Source organism: Crocodylus siamensis, chromosome 1, assembly GCF_052110815.1.
Source record: "Crocodylus siamensis isolate JL-2025a chromosome 1, ASM5211081v1, whole genome shotgun sequence".
NCBI classification, from domain to species: Eukaryota; Metazoa; Chordata; order Crocodylia; family Crocodylidae; genus Crocodylus; species Crocodylus siamensis.
In genome coordinates, this window is record NC_143395.1 from 168,464,971 (window position 1) to 168,485,780 (window position 20,810).

The 20,810-nt window shown below is 39.3% G+C and overlaps 1 protein-coding gene across 2 annotated transcripts in view; it reads left to right on the forward strand.

Moving 5' to 3' along the window:
• EPRS1 (glutamyl-prolyl-tRNA synthetase 1) overlaps positions 1-19,480 on the forward strand; it is a 56,778-nt gene extending 37,298 nt beyond the window's left edge. For both annotated transcript variants that reach the window (XM_090048705.1, XM_090048715.1), the window contains 14 exons: positions 192-425; positions 839-1,104; positions 2,033-2,084; positions 2,951-3,160; positions 3,863-3,935; positions 4,696-4,775; positions 5,235-5,336; positions 8,940-9,095; positions 9,588-9,785; positions 10,204-10,377; positions 14,359-14,519; positions 15,395-15,473; positions 18,755-18,819; positions 19,097-19,480. In XM_090048705.1, coding sequence (XP_089904831.1) covers positions 192-425; positions 839-1,104; positions 2,033-2,084; positions 2,951-3,160; positions 3,863-3,935; positions 4,696-4,775; positions 5,235-5,336; positions 8,940-9,095; positions 9,588-9,785; positions 10,204-10,377; positions 14,359-14,519; positions 15,395-15,473; positions 18,755-18,819; positions 19,097-19,247 — 2,001 coding nt within the window. In that variant the 3' untranslated portion in view covers positions 19,248-19,480. The remainder of the gene's footprint in view (positions 1-191; positions 426-838; positions 1,105-2,032; positions 2,085-2,950; positions 3,161-3,862; positions 3,936-4,695; positions 4,776-5,234; positions 5,337-8,939; positions 9,096-9,587; positions 9,786-10,203; positions 10,378-14,358; positions 14,520-15,394; positions 15,474-18,754; positions 18,820-19,096) is intronic.
• The last annotated feature ends 1,330 nt before the right edge of the window (positions 19,481-20,810 follow it).

Sequence of the window (20,810 nt, forward strand, 5' to 3'; positions counted from 1 at the left end):
ACCCTGCAGCGTGTTCTCTTTGTTGGCATCTAGTTTTTTGGATAATCTGATACATATTCATTCTCTTTTCCTAGCGCCACATACATTTTGCTGGTGGTCAGATTGAAACTCAGAAGTTTCTTTTAGCCTCAGAATTACTTGTATCTTAAGTTATTCTTAATCCATCTGAACTCTGTTTGCTTTCCACATAGGATAAAGTGGACGAAGCTGTCAGACTCCTCCTGTCTCTAAAAGCAGAATATAAAGAAAAGACTGGACAAGATTACAAGCCAGGCCATCCACCAGGAGCTCAGATATCTGCTTCACCCCAGGCAACAAGCACAGAAACCAGTGGTTCAGACACACCAGAAGCCAAAGCCCTGTATGACAAGGTGGCTCTTCAAGGAGAAGTCGTTCGAAAACTAAAAGCAGAGAAAGCAGAAAAGGTAAACCATTTTAAATACAGCTTAATTATAAACCACATGAGGCATCTCCGTTTATGCTGGACAGCAGGATGAGGTTCTGAGATGTGACATTTTTAAAATTTTATTTAAATTTAAGTTCCGGAAGTGCCATTGCATTTCAGCAGGAAGTATCTGATGTAAAGCTTTATGTGCTCTTTTCCTCGTAAGTTTTTCATTTTAATCAGAGGACCTATCTCTGCTGTTTTAAAAGCTGAGGTTTTGTAGTTTTCCTTCCATCCTCCCTCCTTCTGTCTCTTAACCTCCCCCTCCTTGTGGTGGCAAATTTTAATATTTAGGTATGTGTTGAACATGTAGGATACATTTTTAGGTTAACCTTCTGCTGTGATTCATCTGGATTTCTCTTAATTTGCTTGTTCTGTGGCTTCTAAACAAAGGACAAAATAGATGCAGCAGTGCAGGAACTCCTTCAGCTGAAGGCCCAGTACAAGTCTTTTGCTGGAGTAGACTATAAACCTGCCTCAACAACTGGCATTGAAGATAAAGATAAGAAAAAGAAAGAGAAGGAAAATAAGTCTGAAAAGCAGAATAAGCAACAAAAACAAAATGAAACCCCGAAGAAAGAATCTCCGAAAGAACAGAGTGCCAATGACCTCTCTTCAAATGGAGCAGGAGAAGGTCAAGGCCCTAAGAAACAGACGAGGTAAAGAGAGATTTGTAATCTCTCTCTATGTGGAATCTAAATAGCGAGAAACCCAGAGCAGTATTTTGGTTTTTGTCTTGTTTGATTCTGTGGGAATATAGGAATATTGCATGTTCTCATTAACATTATGTATAATTGGTATCCTTATGCTTATTTTATCCACTTGAAAATACAGCTCGTTTTCTGTTTTAAGTTTATAAATGTTGCATGTTTATAGGTGGAGTTCCTGGAAAAGCAGGGAAACTGTGCAGTAAAAAAAATATGGATTATTCCGTTTTTAAAGCCTGATGTTATAAAGAACTGAGTACATCTTACATGATCTACTCTCCTAGGCTAGGAAATGATAACTTGGCTGTCTCCTAGATTCTATCATTATTGCTAGTCAGTCTTCCATCTTAAAGAGAACTTCTGATATGTTTGAAGCAAAAAGTAAGCCAGTGCACTGTTGTCTTAATGGTCTCACAAATGCTAGTCCAGAGATAAGTTAGGCCAGATATAAAACCAAAATTTAAACGTACTTTTGAGCAGATCTGGGTCAGCCTCGTGCTTGTCATTTTTTTTTGTGGAAGTTTGGATTTGCATTGTGATGTCTTCTAAAGGGTTAATGGTGGTGCAGGAGTTCACTAGCAATATGTTGGAAGGATCTAAAGAGTGGAAACAGATGGGCTGAGTTCATGTAAATGCAATAATTGGGCCAAAAGAAGCAAAAGTGAACTAACATTGCTGGCAAAACTTTATAGGCAAACTGAATTTGGGATGGATTTTTTTGGAGGAGTAGGTAAAAAGAGTCTGTCAAGTCACCCAAATAAAATGCTTAAATATTTATTGAAAGATATTTTCCCTCAAACTTCTGTGTGCTGCTGTAAAGTTTGAATCACTTAGAAATAATTTAGACTGCATATTTATTCTGTTGTTTTCATCTGTATAGGCTGGGGCTTGAAGCTAAAAAAGAGGAAAATCTTGCTGATTGGTTCTCTCAGGTGAGTGTCTTTTTTTTTTTTTTTTTTTATTGAATTTTTTTTCCCCTTCTCTTCTGAATTATCAAATATGACCTAATAAAGGTTTGTCTTATAGTCTTTTAAGTTGTTACCGTTACAAACATTTTTTGGTAATTTCTGTACAGCTCATTCTAAATGCTGAGTAAACATACAGAGCTGTAAAGTCTTGGCTATTGGTTCTGAAAAAGCTAAGTGAACATTTTTTAATTAAATATATTCTAAAGATGAAATAAGAGCTTAATAGATTTTACAATCAGTTTGAATCGAGCTCATGACAGTTTAGAACAGACTTCTTCACATCTGCTGCTAGGTGTTTTTATGTGAAATTTGTTTTGACCTCTATCCAGCTTTTCAAGTAGTATTACTATTTTCAAGTAGTAATATGAAGTAAGATGGGAATTTAAGGTGCTTTAGAAAGTATGGGGGAAGCTTAATATCCTACTAATTTATGGCTAATGAGGTAGATTTCAAAGTTGTCAATGGTACCATTTACTAACAGCAAAATATAAATCTTGTGTTTTATAATTTATAAGCTAGACATCTATAAATTATAAGCTCATTTGATCATAGAGGTTAGTTGATTGCCTTTTTTTGTAATGAAGCTTAGTTGTGTGTGTAGGCATTTCAATTATGTTTCAATAGGTCTGGCTAGTTTATAGAGACCATTTAATAGAACAAGTTTGTACAGCAATATAAAGATGTTAGAAGCTCTAGGAGCACTAGTATAAGATATTTGAGACAACTCTTTTTTTTTTTTTTTTCTTTAAATGCCGATTAGCTTTTTGAGAGGGGTTCAGGGCTTGAATTACTGTAATGCTTTCTTTGTGCATTTAATTGGAACGTCAAAGGTGATCACAAAATCGGAGATGATTGAATACTACGACGTGAGTGGCTGCTATGTTCTTCGTCCATGGGCTTATGCGATCTGGGAAGCCATCAGAGATTTCTTCGACACCGAGATAAAAAAACTTGGTGTGGAAAACTGCTATTTCCCTATGTTTGTGTCTCAGGCTGCACTAGAGAAAGAAAAAACTCATATTGCTGACTTTGCCCCCGAGGTACATTTTAAAATTCTGTTAAATTTAGTGAGAGTGATGTTTACATTAAAAAGCAACAACTTCCCTGCCAACTTAAGTGTGTGTGTGGGTGATGGCTGTAAGCTGTGCAAGCAATTTCTTTCACTGCTGCTGTTGCCATTATAGCTTTAGGTCAGAGGTCAGCAACCTGTGGCCTATGAAGCAATTTTATCTGGCTCACAGAGCTGGAGGGTGGGGGAGGCAAAGCTTCAGCAGTATTTCTGTGGCACAGGCTTTACCTGTGTAGGCAGGGGAAAAGCAGAGTTGGCAAAACTGCAGTGGGAGGCGGGAGAATTGGCAGCTCCGGCTATGTTGCTGATGGTGCGTGGGCTGGGTTGGAAGTGGCCTGTGCTTGAAGCTAAGCTTTATTTAAAATGGCCCCCCACTACAAAATGTTGCTGACCCCTCTTTTAGGTAATGATAAATGCAAGAAGTTATACTTCTGTAGGCTTTATTATAAGGTATTTGTAGGAAACTGAGGGTATGTTTGTATAAAAATGAAGGGGTAGACAGGAGCATCTGTAAATGTCCATCTGTCTGTCTGGGTTTCTTCTGGAGTTATTTTAATGTAACTAAGGTTTCTTTATATTAGAATGTCCATAGCCTCAAAGAGAGGATCTTTTTCATTTGAAATGAAATAGACCAAGGTGAAGGAATTTTTTTTCTTTAAAAAAAAAAAAATAGGTTGCTTGGGTTACAAGGTCTGGCAAAACTGAACTGGCTGAGCCAATTGCTGTACGTCCTACAAGTGAAACAGGTAAACTAAATTGTGCCATAGATTTTTAGAATGAGTAGCTAATACTGCATGACTTGAAATTCTTTCTGGGAAATCCTGCCTAATGATCACTGGTTGGGATGAAGAAAAGTGTTTTGTTTTGAACCCGCCCCCATAAAAATTCATGAAGTCTTGCATGTGCAAAACCAAGATATGCTAGCTGTGGTAGAGAACCACACTAATGTAGTTATACCCTTTCTGGTTAGCCCATTCAGAAGTCTCTTGCATACAAATCATTCAATTTGTATTTTGTGAATCTAGAGGCATTTTTAATTGTTCTAGCTCAGGAGAATCAAACTCATTCATGGGTCAGGCCCATGGATCCCCTTGCTCCCTACTCCTTTCCCATGCCAGATTTAGCCCCTGCAGTGCCTGCTCTGGGACCTGCATTATGCACAGCCCCTGCCCAAGCCAGTCCAGGATCCACACCACAGGCAGCATATACCCCCTTTCTTCCCTGCACCTGGTCTGGAGCTGCTCTGCATGCAGGCAGAATCCTGGACCAGGTGGGGAACACCATTTGTGGCACATGCCACCAGACTGAGCCTACATGCAGGGCCTTGGTACATGTGGGTCAACTTGTACCTATCTGGAAATTTGTTCAAGGGGAACAAAAATGTGGAAGTCCAATCTGTATAAGATGCAAAGCTCCATTGTGCTTACTATGTAACAAAAAAAAAAGGTCTTGGATGTTTCTGGTTGGAAAAAGAGCCAAAGAATGTTTTTTCTTTTTCTTTTACAGTTATGTATCCTGCCTATGCAAAATGGGTGCAGTCTCACCGAGATCTTCCTATCAAGCTTAATCAGTGGTGCAATGTAGTGGTAGGTCCAGTATACACACTTTCATTAGTCAGCCATTTCTTTTTGTTCGTCTGTTTGTTTTTCAAGTGGAACAACTCTTATTGAATGCAGTAAAAATGACGTTGGCCATAAATGATTCAAAGTGTGTTAGGACAAACATAAGAAAAAAGATGAAATTCATATAATAGATTAAGAATTACAACAGTATTTTATTTGCAGTATGTTGTGTAGCATGTCATTAAATAGCTAGTGAAATATTAATGACTTTTCCGATGAATAAAAGCTCTTCAGTATGAAAGTGTCTATTTTTTTTTTTTAAACTCAATTTTCCAATGTGGTGCAAGTGAAAAATGGAGCTCCCAAGCAATGATGATTATAATGATGATAGATATATATTTTAAACATTTAAAAATTAAATTAATAAAACTGAATTTTAATTTAATTTTAAGTCACCTTTCTAAAGCACCTTTTTTCTTGCAGCGTTGGGAGTTCAAACATCCCCAACCCTTCCTCCGCACTCGTGAATTCCTTTGGCAGGAAGGACACACTGCATTTGCCACTTATGAAGAAGCAGCAGAGGAGGTAAAAAAACCACACTGAATGCTTAACTATTTCTCATCTTCTTTTAGAAAAACTTGTCAGGTCCATCCAGTTCAAGTGACTCTTGAATTTTTTGTCTGCATTTTGAACTGCCTGCTGTTAAAGTATCTCAATTTAGCTTCCATTTATTGCAAGGGGTAGAGCAAACACCCTAAACAGCTCAAGTAGATCAGTTGTACCTGCTCTGCCACTTAAACTAAGTATAATTCATCTGTCTATAGTCTTAAGCTTTTTGTATGGTATGTATTGCATACTGTAGCTAGCGAGCATGTCTTGGGAATAAGATTTTGAGTTATGTTTTTTGGTCTACAAATGTGTGACTGACTGAAAATCTAAGACAGGGTTGGCAGCATTTTTGGAAAGTGCCAAAATCACCCCAGCTTGCACCCATGCCTCGACTTGAAGTGTCAGAGATGGGAGAGCTGCAAGGGGCCTGATCCTCGTTGCTGGCGGTGGCTGCACGCATGCCTCTGATAGATGGCAGGGGAGGGGCCAGGGTTGCGCTGCCCCAGCCCCTTCCCTGCCATGTGCTGCAAGCTGCATGTGTACCTGTCACCTGAGCTAGTGCTAGGGCACTGACTCCATTGCAGCTGTGCATGTACTCTAGGCAGATGATGCAGGAGTGACCGGGATTGTGTTTCCCCAGCCCCTTCCCTGCCATGTGCTGTGAACTGCATATGCACCTGCTGCTGCTGTGCAGCCAGTGCCGGGGCTGTGGAGCCCAGTGCAGCTGTTTGTGGCCTCCTAGCTGCCTTCCACAGCTGGCTCAGGCTTTAGGTAGCTGTAGGAGTCAGCTGGAAGGCTGCAAACAGCTGTGCTGGGCTCCACAGCCCCAACTCCACGGCAGTGGTGACAGCTGCACATGTGCCTCTGGATGGATGGTTGGGGAGGAGCCAGGGTTGCACTGCCCCAGGCCTCTTCCCAGCTGTGCACCCAGAGGTGCATACACAGCTGCCATCACCATGAAACTGGTGCCAGGGCCGTGGAGCTCCATGTAGCTGTTTGCAGCCTTCTGGCTGCAGCCAGCTTGGGCTCTGGGCAGCTGCTGGGAGAAGCTGCTCAGAGTCTAGGTCAGCTGTGGTGTGCCGAGGAAAATGGCCTCACGTGCCATGCTGTCTAGGACACGTGCCAGGGGTTGCTGATCCCTGCTCTAAGATAAGTCATCAGGGGAAACTTAAAGGCCGTTAGCCGTCCCCAGCTTAAAATATAATTTTCATGGGAAGTGAAAGAAGCACTGGTTTGTAATACTTGAAAAGTTGGTTGGATAAAAACATTTAAATAGGGAACAGTCTTGAATCAGGGTCAAATCCAATGATTCTGCAGGCTGGATCGGACCCATGGGCCTTAGGTTGGTAACCCCTGGGTTAGATGACCTGGTAGCATCAGTTTGTTGGATTTCCAATTCCTAGATTCTTCCCATTCTGGATAATACTTTTATAGCCAATTCAAGCTGTTTTTCATGAAGCACCTGTGTAGATGTTTGAAGAGAAGCATAACAAATACAGAATGCTATAATTACCATTTGGAGCTTACAGTATGCATATTATTACGTTTATTAACTACAGCACAATGTTTTCTTTAATCTTGTTTTGTTTCTTAATTTTTCTGCCCCTTAATCTAGAATACAATGGCATTCCTTTTTTAGACAAAAACAGGATGAAGGTTGCATTGGTCAGTAACATAGCGGTATAAAACAAACATTGCAAAACCAGGAAATTCAGAATGTGATCTTAAAGAAATCCAGACAGCCTTTATTCTGCCCTATAGCAATGTCTAGCAGTAGCCATACACTTTTATCTGTTGGTGCTTACTGTTTCATGTGAGATGTTAATTAAAGACCTGTTTTATTTTTCCTTTCACTCATGTCACTTGAAGGTACAGTTCACACCCCGAGATTTTTAATTGGGTTGCTTTTCTTTAAATTAAGATTAAACCCTAAATTTCCTGGGTGAGTAATGCTTGTTTATACTGTTAAGTTACTTATATGTTTTCCCAGTTTTTTAATTCTGTTTCACAGTAGTTTTTCTTTGGGGGAATTCCTTTTTAACCTAAGTTTTCATAGATTTTTAGTAAAAGAAACCAAAGAGAATTTTACCTTCTGTACTATACCTCCTTCTTAATCTTAGCTGTTGTTTCAAGCTTGCTCTCTCTAGTCAGGCTATTTAGTCTTCTGTTTGAACCCCAAAAGCAGAGCAACAGGTTGGGCAGAGAGAGGAGATCAGAGTCGCATTCAGAGAAGTTATGGAGCTAGTTTCTGGCATGCCTGCTAACAAGATTGGTCCCCACTAATGTAGGGTATCCATAGTCAGTTCTTGTTGGTCTCTTTGCCATGCTGTTTTAGCAGTTTTCAAGCTGAAGTGTTTTCTTATTGTCACCATTCAAATGCTTACCCTTCAACATTTCCTTCATCAACAAAGGTGTGTAATCAGCCCCATGATTTAATGGAGTATAAGGATGGAAACAGGGCTTGTATATCTAGTAGGCTGTTAGCTGCTACTCTTTCCATGATTTCTAGATGGTTCCAAAATTTTTGTCTTTTGAGTGAAAGCACTATTAAACTTTGGGTGCAGGCATTTAAACTTTGGGGTAAAACTGGAGCACATACTTGATATGTCTATAGCACAGTCTTACACCATCAGTATAAGTCACTCTACTCAGGGTTGAAATGGCCTTTAAAGTAAGGAATCTCTTTACGCTGGTGTACCAGTTATGTGTCACTTGTGAATTGGTCTGTTTCATTCTGATGGGTAGCTGTTTTTTCCATGCAAAGTGGCTTTGTGCCACCCAGAGGCCAGATGTTGTAATAGCATGTACTGCACTCAGCTCTGGAGTGCAGCTTGTGTATGTGCTCCTGCCTATGCAATGCAGTGTGGGGTGAATTGCTCCGCAGTAACCACACTGTTTACATACCCTTTGACCTTCCTAGCAGCCCAAGCTCAGCGTTTAACAGAGTAATGAACTTTGAGTCCTAAAAAAGTTAAGTGACTTTCAGCCAAGGTGCCATGGCACCACTGTCAAGTGTGCAGATGTGATTCACAAGAAACGTAGAGTTTTCAGATAGGATTCCATAATGTTAAAAACATTCTGACCTGTTGTTATCTTTCTGAGTTCTTTGCAACAAAAGAATTGGTCTAATATATTTCTGTAGTCAAAAAAAGGGAAAACTAAGAACTGGCATTTTCTGAGGAGTGCCTTGAGTCTAAAAAGATTGAGAAACACTGACCTAGTTAATCGATGCAGTATGGTACATCTAAGGTTCTGGACAGAGTAGAGTGGCATATACTGACAGTTGAGCTGAATGTTATAATTACTTTGTGTAAGCAGAAGTTCAGAGGTGGTGGGGGAAAGTAAGTGAGACTTGAGGTAGGGCCATCAAAAGCTTGCTCTTGAGGAAGGGGCTATGTTAGGGAGACTAGCACTGTGTTGAAGGGGAAGGTTTTATTTAAAACAATAAAAAAGGAGTTCTGTACTCTTTGGGATTTCAAAATTGTCTCACTCTGGTGATATTTTGAGTTGAAAAGATGGAAAAAGTTTTAGCAATTTTGAACAGTGAAATAAAGTTAATACATTTTTGTTTTATAATAGGTATTACAGATTCTTGATCTGTATGCTAGAGTATATGAAGAATTCTTAGCAATACCTGTTGTGAAAGGAAGAAAAACTGAAAAAGAGAAATTTGCAGGTGGTGACTATACAACGACAGTGGAGGCATATATATCTGCCAGTGGAAGAGCTATCCAGGTATCTACTGTAAAACATAAGTTTTCACCATCTTTTTTAAAAACCCCATCCTTCTGTGTCTTAGTGATCAGTTTAATGCAGTCATGCTCCATCTCTAGCCTACAGGTCAAATGCAGCAAGCAGAGCTATCGTATCTGGCCTGCAGGGCTCCCCCACAGGTCTTGAAATTTGGCAGTAGGGGGCTAGTGGCTATTAATATGGCCACCCTCTCCCTCCCGTGTATCTGCGTTAGGGCTGGATCGTGCTCCCTTCCTCTTTCCTTCCCCCACTCTTACTGCCCTTCAAAGCTGAGTCAAACTCCTTTCCCCTACGTGGCTGCATTGGGGCCAGCCTGTCCCACACCGTGCCTGCCCCAGGTGCCAAATTGAAGCCACCAGCTGGATCCAGCCCACGGACAGACCAGGCACCGTCCATCCAGCTAGCAAGGGAAAAAGGTTGAACATTACTGATTTAACTTTTTCTTGAACAGAATTTTCTGTGTGCATCTTTCAGGGAGCAACATCTCATCATCTTGGGCAGAATTTTTCTAAGATGTTTGAGATTGTGTTTGAGGATCCCAAGAAGCCAGGCGAGAAACAGTTTGCTTATCAAAACTCTTGGGGCATTACAACTCGGACCATTGGTGTAATGACCATGATTCATGGAGATAACATGGGGCTGGTACTGCCACCTCGGGTAGCTTGTGTTCAGGTGGGTAAAAACAGTTTGTGTAATTTGTTCAGACAGAAATGGGGAAAAAAGCTACTGTCTTATTTTGTATTGGCTATTTGATGAAAAGAACTCTTAAGTAGATTCATCTATGAATCTATAAATGTGGAAAACTACTTTTTAGAGTGTGCAGTTTGTACTCAGAAATATACTGGATTAATATTAAAGTAGTTCTAGAGTCTAGCTTCTTGTGACAAACTGGGCATATTAAATCTCATGTTCATCCAAAACTAAATGTATTTGTAATGCTTGATGCAGAAGGGAGTTTCAAACAAAGAAACTTGCTTTGTAAAGTGCCACAAACATTTTTCTTTCTTCCTGTTAACTGTCTATATGCTTAGTAATTAAATGAATTAGGAACACATGCTTGCTGTAAATTTTTACTTGTATTATGTTGTAGGTTATAATTATTCCTTGTGGCATCACAAATTCACTTTCTGAGGAAGACAAAGATGCCCTGCTGAAGAAATGCAATGACTACCTTAAGAGGCTGCTCGGTGTTAATATTCGTGTCCGTGCTGACTTAAGAGACAATTATTCACCTGGTTGGAAGTTCAATCACTGGGAGTTAAAGGTAAAAATCTTTTCAAATATGAATCTGTAGTGCCAAAAGCATTGTAGCCTGTTGTGGTCTTTCTAACTTCTTTGCAGAAGAAGAATTACTCCATTATTTTTCTGTAATCACATGAAAGCTAAAAGCTGACATTTTCTTTGGGTGCCTTAATTCCAGCGAGATTGAGAACCACTTGTAGCTGAACAGACTGGAAAATTTGCAATGGCCTTATCGTACCACAACAGAAAGCCTTCTGTTTACAACAAAAAGCTCAAATATTGTAGTGAAGGTAACTTTAGAGGCTTTGTAAGTATAGCAGTGAAGAACAAGGTATTTAAAGCGGAGTGAGTAATTTGGAGTAGTATGAAGAATACTATGGAGTAGTATGAACAATGAAGGAGTTACAACCCGGTAGCATTATTTGTATTTTTCCTATTTTTATCCAGAGTTTGAAGTTTACATAAATATTCAAATGCTAACCTCCAGATAAGATGATCAAAGCTTTCTGTTAAAGGTCATGAAAAGCTCCTATTACAGGTAGAGAAACAATGTGGGCACATTTTATTGTTATTTTAAATCCTTCTATTTTGAAGGAACTATAATAAATCAGTTGGTGATCCAGAAATTTCAATAGGCTTATTACCTCTGTTTGCAACCTTAGCATATTCTGATATACTTTAAAATGTGCATTTTATAAATTGCTTATAAATGCATCCTTAATTTAAAATGTGACTGAAAATGTCATGAAATGTCATAAAAATGCATATTTAAAATATGATATTAAGGTCCTTTGGAGAAGTGAGAGACAACATTTGAGAGTTGAAGATTCTTGTTCTTTCTGTTGAAAATTGCAGTAATGGACAAAACTGATAAATACTTTTATCTGAATGCTTTTGATCATTAAAATGAGGGGATAAAAGTTAGCATTGCATGGTATACATGGATACCCCACAGACTTTCACAGTTGGCTGTGTTTATATCTTTGACTTTCACAGTATTAATTGTGTGAAATTATGCAATACATAATTTATCATTCTATTTGCAATAATGGGAGAATTTCAGCCTCAAGTTTTGACACAAGACTATCAGACCATGAAAACAGTATAGTTTTAAGACACCACGACTTACAGGAAAGCTGTACTTATTTTACCACTGTAACTACAAGTTAGTAGAGTAAGAAGTTGTGCAGTTTTTTCACCAAGAACCTGTGGAACATGTGAGGGGGAATTTATATTTAGTTTTAAACGGTAAGTAATGAGCTTTGTCTTGGGAGGCACAGCTTTTTGATGACTTTGGATTTTTTTATATTATATAATAATGGAGCCAAAATGTACCAAGTATCATTAAGATCATATTGTGCAGACCTTGAGACATACAATTCTTGCTGAAGCACTGCACACCCTTGAGAACTTATGCTCTAAGGGGTACAATTTGTGAGACTCCTGTAAAGAGATTTTCATGTGAGATTGGGCTGCAGGGGTTTGTGGTGGCTGCTTTAATCCTTTCACTGTGCTGCTTGCTATTCTCAGAACAGAAAGCTATAGCTGCTATATATTTTCCTCAGAATATGAAAATGTCTTGGCAGGTTTTGGAAGTGATGAAACTAATGAATATTCTTATTAACAGTTTTCAAATATGCTTGTTTATAGTATCTACCTGTAGCTTCGGTCTGTAATTTGCAAGAGCAAATTTTGCTGTAAAAATAGGTCTTCCTGCAATTTCAAAAGTAGCTAGTCCTGAGGTGAGGAAGACTGTTTTGTACAATGAATGTCAAGAAGGTCCAGAATATGAAGGGAATGGAAAGCCAGGACAAAAGTTATCTTACATAATATTGTAAGTACAGTCAGTTTTTCACTTGCAACAGGGGCAGCAATTTTTTGACATTTGTCAGCGGGCTAAAGGAAAAGAACTGCTGTCCTAAATGAAAGGGCAAGTACAGCATGTGCCTGTGATGAGACATCCACCTAGCTGAAGAGGGATGTAATGAATTATTGCACTAGACTAGTAAAAAGTTCAGCTATAAAAATGTTCCTGAATGGGAACAAACTGTTGGGTTCCTGTGCATTTAACGGGATGTAAAGTTAGTATTTGTCATTAAGTTTAAAAAGTATGAAAACATTATGAAACAAAGACATGTCTTTGTCTCTCTTTGTTCTAGCACCATCAAAATTAATACTTGTGCAGCTTTAATAGAACTAATTTAACAGACTTCCTGCTCAAATGTGCTTTGCCATGTTAGGATTAGAACGTATCAGTGATTTGAAAAACACTTATATTAAATCTAAATTAGTAACACTTTTATTTAAAATGTGAAGAATTAATCTGACTCACTAGGTATGGCAACTATGTCCCAGTTACACTAGCTAACATCATATTGAATAATTTTTAAAACTGTTTTAATATGGCCTCCAAGATAACAAGGCATTTAAGTAAACATCTACATGAAAAAACCATGGCAAGGTATAGCAAGCTGGTGAATGTGTCTGAGGGAATTAAATATGCTTTTAGAGGTAAATATGTGCAGGTTTTTTAGATTCTGGCAAGCAGTACTCTTCATGTAGTCTGACCTCTGCGCTTTTTTTTTTAACATACTATTCTACCATTTCCCTTTTTGTTTCTGCTAATTGTGGAGAACAAACTGCCTGTACAGGTTTCCTTCGCTTTATGCTGTACGTGCATTCATGGAAAATTGGTGCATAACTCAAATTCAAATAAAAGGAACCCACTTTACAATATAACAAATAGGGATACTTTCCAAGACCCCAACTGTACTAATGTGGTATCACTCTGCTTCCAGGGCAGCTGCAGCTCCAGAAGCACCAGCTGCCCTGAGCAGTGGGTGTGGGCATTGCTGCTGGGAGGCTTCATGGCTCACAGCTCCCAGGGTACCAGGCTGCAGGGGCCAGTGCTGCAGCCCCATCCAGGCACCACTGCCCAGGTGGCTCAGTCTCTGCCAAATAACATTTTTCTTTCTTCACCTATGGCATCGCTCCCACAATGCACCACACAAAGCAGATGACTGCAGGCTTGCACTGCACCAATCGCATAAGAGTGAATTTACCTCACATATAACGAGTTTTGGTATAAAAAGGGTTACTGAGTAAGAGTGAATTCACACCTACGGAACTTGCATAAAGTGAGGGAAACCTGTAATTGAAAGCAGACTGCTAGGGTTACATAACTGGTCATGACAATACTATTAGAGCACAAGTAAAACTTGGGAGTTTTATATTTCATGGTGTTAAGCTCTTGCATATCTTCTTTGGTAGGTAAACTGCCCAAATCACAATAATTTATTTCTTCTGTACCAGTCTGCTGACAGTACAAATTTGAAATCATTGTTTTGGATCTTAGCTAGAAAATTGAGGCTTTGACATGCTGAGATGCTTACTTTTTATTCTTATGTTCAAGAACAGGACACTTTTTCCATTTGGCCTTTATTTACTCTATATCTGTACCATACTACTTTGCAGTTTGCCATAATAGTTCCTATCTATCATCCATTTCAACATTGTATGCAGATGCTACTCTAAATAGGAGTATATATAAGTACCTTTAGTCAAGGAGATTTTAGGAGATTATGAAGTACTACATGAGACTCCCGTTGCTTCCATAATTATAATTTGTACAGTGTCATGTGGAAAGGAGTCGCAACATTTTTTTTTTTTATTTGTTTCAAATGGTTCATGACAGAAGGAATCTAGAATAGGTAAAGGTGCAGTTTACAAAGGTGCAGAAACAATCTCAAAGCTTAAGTTTGCTCTAGTCTTGACTACCTCCAAGTGTTAGAGTAGCCATATAATTCCTTTGCTAGTTATGTCAATGTGTTTAAGAGGAATAAATAATGTTCAATGTAAATTGGCTCCAGATTGAAATGAGTGTTAATAGCAACAGAATGAAGAAAGTCTTACTCTTTGAAACTGACTGGTTCCGCTATCTATTTGTAATACATTGTCTGCTAATGTGTAGAAATAAAGATAAACTCTTTGATTTTGCTTACAGGGTGTTCCAATTAGGTTGGAAGTGGGACCACGAGATATGAAGAACCATCAGTTTGTTGCTGTTAGAAGAGACACAGGACAGAAGTTGACATTGGCTGAAGATGAGGCAGAGGATAAACTCAGCCAGATTTTGGAGGAGATCCATGCTAACCTCTACAACAGGTTAGACTACAGGAGAAATTTAAATCATTCAGCATATGTGACTGACTTGACTTTTTATTTTGGCTGAAAAGGAGATTTCCTCATCTGCTTTAGATTTAACTGGGGAAGAGAGTCGTCTTCATCTTTCCCTTCTCTGTTCAGGACACTTTATTATTCTGTTCCACTGCCCCCCCCCATTCAATTAGTGTTTTTAATTAGGAAATCTTGTCAACTAAGACCCGTCTTGAAAGTGCTATGGTGAAGGTATTTTCTTGTATGTGTCAGTGCTCTCTTCACTCTGTTTTAGTCCTGCCATGTACTGCAAATGTCTCTCCTTTTAAAAAAAAATAAAAAATAAAAATATACCAACAAAGCTTTTCCTTCCACCCTAGCTTTATAGTCTGGGCATCTTGCAGCTACCCTTGCTGTATTCACTAGAATAGGGGTGGGTAAAATGTGGCTAGGGGGCCAGATGCGGCCCGCCAGGCCATTCTATCCCGCGTGCAGGGCCTCTGAAAAATTTAGAAAATTAATATTTACCTGCCCTGGGCTGCCTGTCATGCGGCCCTCGATGGCTTGCCAAAACTCAGTAAGCAGCCCTCTCTCTGCCCAAAATAATTGCTGGCCCCTGCACTAGAAGGTAATGTTTGTTCCTCTTGCAGTTGAAACAATGCATTTTCCCTGTTCCTTGGGCTTATGTGCTAGTGTGGTGGAATCTCCTGCAACCAGGAGAGGAGGGGGTCTTCAATTTGTCTTTTAGGTGCAACAACTGTAAACTGGAAAATATCCTGATTTTTAAGGCATCTACTGTACTTGTAATTCCTTTTCCTTGTTCAATTGGTAACTTCTTGTTGTAGAAGTGTACTTACTTAACTTGATTGAATTTATTTTTTTAGAGCATCTGAAGACCTGAAAAATCATATGGTGGTGTCTAATGATATGGATGACTTTCAAAAAGAACTTGATTCTGGAAAGGTAAAGAAATTCCCTTTTGAACTTCAATACAGGTGTCTTTTGACATAGTTAGAACAATATACAGGATTCCCTCACTCTATGTGGGTTCCGTATGTGTGAATTTGCTCTTACGTGGCGACCCTTTTTATACCAAAAATTCATTATATGCAAGGTAAATTCACTTTTATGCAGTTGGTATGGTGGAAGCCCACAGTCAGCTCCTTTTATGCGGTGCATTGCGCGAGTGACACACAACAAAATATAGTCTTATGTGTGGATCTGTGCTCCTCGCTTGTTGTCTGTCGTGTGTTTTTGTAGTTGCCTTCCCCATTATGATAGTGCCCTATGCTTGTGTGTACTGTCTGCTGTTGCTGAGTACCAAAATTGTCTTGTAAAAGTGGTAGAAATGGGTCTCGGGGTCAGTATAGTTGAGGTCTTGGAATATATCCCTGTTAGTTACATTGTAAAGTGGGTTCCCTTTATGCAAATTTGAGTTACGCCATTTTCCAGAAATGCATGTACAGCATAAAGCCAGGGAAACCTATACAATTTTTGTTATACTTTAGGGGCCAATTGAGTATCTGGTGCCTAAAAAAAATGCTGGGTTACTATTTTAAAGGAAGCTCTCTGGTGTTTTTAATCAAACTACTTCTATCACCAGGTGTAATGTTTCAGTGGAGATTTGGCTAGAATTGTAACTTCTCAAATCCTCCGGTGCTGCTTGTTATCCCCTATGCTCAAATACAGTTTTGATGAATAAAATTTTCTAAGCTACTAGTATTTAAAATTTTATTTATTCTCGCACAGGTAATAAGGCTACATAAGGTAATCTGAAATTCCTGTTACCTGGCCTGCAGCATTTTAAATAAGTATACTGCTTTTTCAACAGGAAGTAGCCATAGATCTTAATACAAATACCTTATTCAGATTAAGATAAGCTACTGTCATTTTTCCAACACAAGTAGCTGCAAAATAATTACCAAATATCATAGCGAGTTTCCAAGAGTCCAAAGTACATCCTACTTGCGTCAAAGAAAACTTGCTTTTTTGACATGGGCAGAAGCCATTGGGTGCATTTAAGAATTGCTGGGCATCAGAAAGTTTCCCAAGTTTAATATTCAGAATAACTGATAAAGTAGCAGGGTTGACTTCCCTAAAATTTAGCATTCTAAAAAGAATGGAAGTGTTGATAGAGCAGCTGACATGTAGGTCAGAGTATAAAAGTAGGGAAGTGTACTGAAAGATTTTCTTGGCTGATATTGATAGCAGATTATTAGCCATCTATAGTGACTGATACCAATCCGATAGCCGACCTACCCTCCACACTGCTAGGCTGCATCCCTGTATCAGTGACATCACTGGCCACAATGGCCAAAAATAGCCGATGGTCAATAATGTTAATTTTCTTTTCATCAGTGCCGATCTGATATGCAACCGATATATCAGTGCACTTCTACATAAAAGCAATTCTTAATCGTTCAAGAAATTAACCGAATTGTTCTTTACTTGAGATGTCTACTGAGCTGCCATTGTCTTGATGTTTTAACTTGAAATTCTGTAATCTATCATCTAGCCCATAAGTTGATAAGTATATTTGAAAATTTATTTAGGAAATTTAACTAGAATTCCTGTTTAGTGCAATACTTCTGGAATAGTGAGACATAAAGAGAGGTTAAGTGATTTGTGTAATGTTAGGCAAAGAGTGGATGAAATGTTTTCTAAGGACTAGGTACAGAGCCCGTTGGAGTTTGTATTATCTCATGATATTCCATTCACTATAAAATGCACTTAGTTACCTTATTTAGCCATTTTCTTATTCTTTTTACTCCTGTCCTCCTATTGTTCTCTAACTCAAGCCTTTGCATTTTTTTAACTTGATTTGTAAACTGTGTAACAAAAACAACTGTGTCTGTTCATCAGCTAGCACTTCAGAGCCTCATTCAAGGTTGTGGTATTGTGCCAAAGAAACAAGATGACCCTCCCTTGAAAAGATAAATTTGCACAAAAATATTATGTGCTCCACCTTCTGGTTCTGCAGTGGTATTTCTCTGGTGCACATTGTTTTCAAAGGAAGCTTGGCTTCCCTGATGACAGTAGCTGTTCATAAAGACCTTCTTGTGTTTTCTGCATGATGCTGCTTTTGTGTGTCATGTGTTCAGACAACGTTGAGATGTTACATTGTCATCCTATTGTAATACTTACTGTAGGTTTAAGCTGTTTAAAAACTGCAAACCCAGGTTCACTCATAGTTTAGGGCATGCATTAACCACAGTTAAAATGTGGGCCTTGTTCAGAAAATATGAAAGTCCTAATGGCTGGAATTTATAATGGGAAGCTTTACTAAGAGTCTGCAATGTGTTCCTTTATACAGTATAAGAAAGTGTTCTCTTTGCAGTCCAACAGATACATAGGGGACTAGATCATTTCCATGAGTAGAAGAAAACTTATTGGTCAGGCCGCAGTTGGAATACTGCATCCATTTTTGGGCCCCATACTTCAAGAGGGATGTGGACAACCTCGAGAGGGTTCAGAGGAGGTTCCACTCATGGTTAGGGACCTGCAGGCAAAGCCCTATGAGGAGAGAGTGAGGGACCTGGATCTCTTCAGCCTCCTCAAGAGAAGCTTGAGAGGTGATCATGTCGCTGCCTACAAATTAATAGCGGGGAGCAGGGAGAAGGGGCAGCAAGGAGTAGGAGATGCTTTGTTTACCAGGGCACCTCTTGGAGTCACTAGGAACAATAGCCACAAGCTGACGGAGAGCAGATTTAAGTTAGACACTGGGAAGAACTTTATAGTAAGTGTTGCCAGAATCTGGAATGGGCTTCCAAGGGAGATGGTGCTCTCCCCTACCCTGGGGGTCTTTAAGAGGAAGCTAGACATGCACCTGGCTGGGGTCATCTGACCCCAACACTCTTTCGTGCCCAGAGCAGGGTTCAGACTATGATCTACTGAGGTCCCTTCCAACCCAAACATCTATGAATCTATAGTAGTTTCTTTTTCTTTTAAATATCTGTCTTGTAAATGCAAACAATGTATATGAAGGCAGCAGTCACCCTCTTAAAATCTGCTATGGGTTTATACCAGTGCTTTACTAGTTTCATCATTAAGAGACAACTGTTGAACTCTATATTCGTGACAGGATGGCTATAAAAATCCTTTGAATTAAGTTTTAATATGCCTTCTGACCATGGAATCACAGACAGTGTTAGCTGTATCACAGCTGCAGGACTCGGGAGTCTTTCTTTTCAACAAAGAGACTGCCTGTTTTAATATCTAACCTGTCCATCTTTCTTTTACATTAGATTGTGCAGATTCCCTTTTGTGGGGAGATTGAATGTGAGGACTGGATCAAGAAAACTACTGCCAGGTAATGTAACTGGAAGGAACTTACCTGCCTTAAAGCAAAATGTAGTTGAATGTGAAATATTAAAGTAACATTGATGGGGTTTTTTTGGGTTTTTTTTTGTTTTGTTTTGTTTTTTACACCATCTGCATAGAATTTTCACTCTTCTAAATACAAAGCAGGCTTTACTCCATCAGCTTCAAACTTTATGGCCCAATACGTCTATCTTGAAACTTATTTTTTCTATTAATTAAATCAGATGAATTAAAAATGCTTAAAGAAAATTGTTTTTCTTTCTTAGGGATCAAGATCTTGAGCCTGGTGCCCCATCCATGGGAGCAAAAAGTCTCTGCATCCCCTTCAAACCTCTCTGTGAGCTGCAGGCTGGAACAAAATGTGTATGTGGCAAGAACCCTGCCAAGTTCTACACTCTGTTTGGCCGTAGTTACTAAACTGCTAGTGAAAGCACCTTATCTCGGAATTCAACTTTTTTTAATAAGACTGAAGTATCCCCAGAACTTATCAGTTTTGTGACTTTTTAAAGAATTCGAAAAACAAAGCCATAAACTATAATAAATAAATAAATAAATAAAATGAATCCCCCAGTCGTCAGTCCTAGACTAGCAGTACTGCACAGACTTTTCTGTAAACATATCTAATAATAAATATGTATTGTGAGCTATAACTTTGTTCCATTGTTTGGTTTTTGTCTTGCTCTCACAGGAAATGATTAGGCTTTGCTTGTTTTAGAGTTTGCTTGCAGGCGTGCATGTACTGTAACAAAATACAGGCATGTGAGGGGAAAATGTAAAATGTTGTAAAGCAGGGCTGACAGCATGACTTGTAGGTCAGATCCAGCCTGTGGAACCATTTTATTGAGTCCGTGAAGCCCAGGGTCTTCTATGGCATTTCAGCAGTAGGAGGCTTCACTTGGGCAGCTGGGAGAAGCAATGGCACCGTGGTGGGTAGCGGGGTCTCCAGCTCTGGCTGTATGGGCTGGGTTGGAAGCAGCTTACATTCGGAGCTAGAAGTAGCTATTAAAACGGCCTCTGTTGCAAAACATTGCCAAGCTCCACTGTAGAGACTACAACTAAACCAAGGTCATGGTTAAAGCATATTGTACAGTGGTGCATAGGCAGGTATATTTTAACAGCAAACAATTGTTTAATTTGTAGTGGAGGACTGGAAGCTTGAATTCTAAATCATTTGCTTAGTGTGTGCCTTTGTGCAAGGGCCTTAACCTGTCTTTCTCCTCTAGGCTGGGAATGAGGTTTACCTGTCTCGAAAAGGTTTAACACAATGTGTAACATTCATTGTATTTCTGAGTATGCATGTGTTATAATGAGTAAAAATTTTAGATGATGCTTTCATTTTACCAAGTTCCTCATTATTGGACAGCAGGACAACATCAGTAATTCTCCTCAGACATCGTGGGGTAGGGGAGGGAGATGGAACAATATCTCCATAGCATACTCCAGGCCAGGGGACAATTGTAGAGTAACTGGTTCAGAAAATGTTTCTTGTAGCACTTTGGTTGGCAGTTGGTCCAGAAGCATTTCTTTTCTATTCCATCTAAACCCTTTCAATAACTGTGGGCAGATTCACCATCTAGACAAATGTCCAGTCATTATTTTAAACTAGAGCTGTTATTAAATTATGCAGCAATTAACTCTATTCATGTCAGGAGTCTGTTTGTCCAATAAATGCAGTAATGTCAACAGCCCATTTGGAACAGGGAGAGGCCCCACTGTGCATATGAAGAACCATGGTACCTACCACATTATAAACACGTTTTACTAGGGTGCACAGATAAAGATTTTCTTGGATGATACCGATAGCTGATTTATTAACCAGCCAATACTGATCTAATAACTGGAATGCAGCCAGGCATTGTGGATAGCACCTCCCTGCACGTAAGTCTGTGGAAGAGTGCGGGGAGGGGTGTAGATTGAGGCCCCCATGGTGAGGGAAGGAGTGGGGCAGGGGCGGGGGGTGCTGCCCAGTCAGGGCAGTGA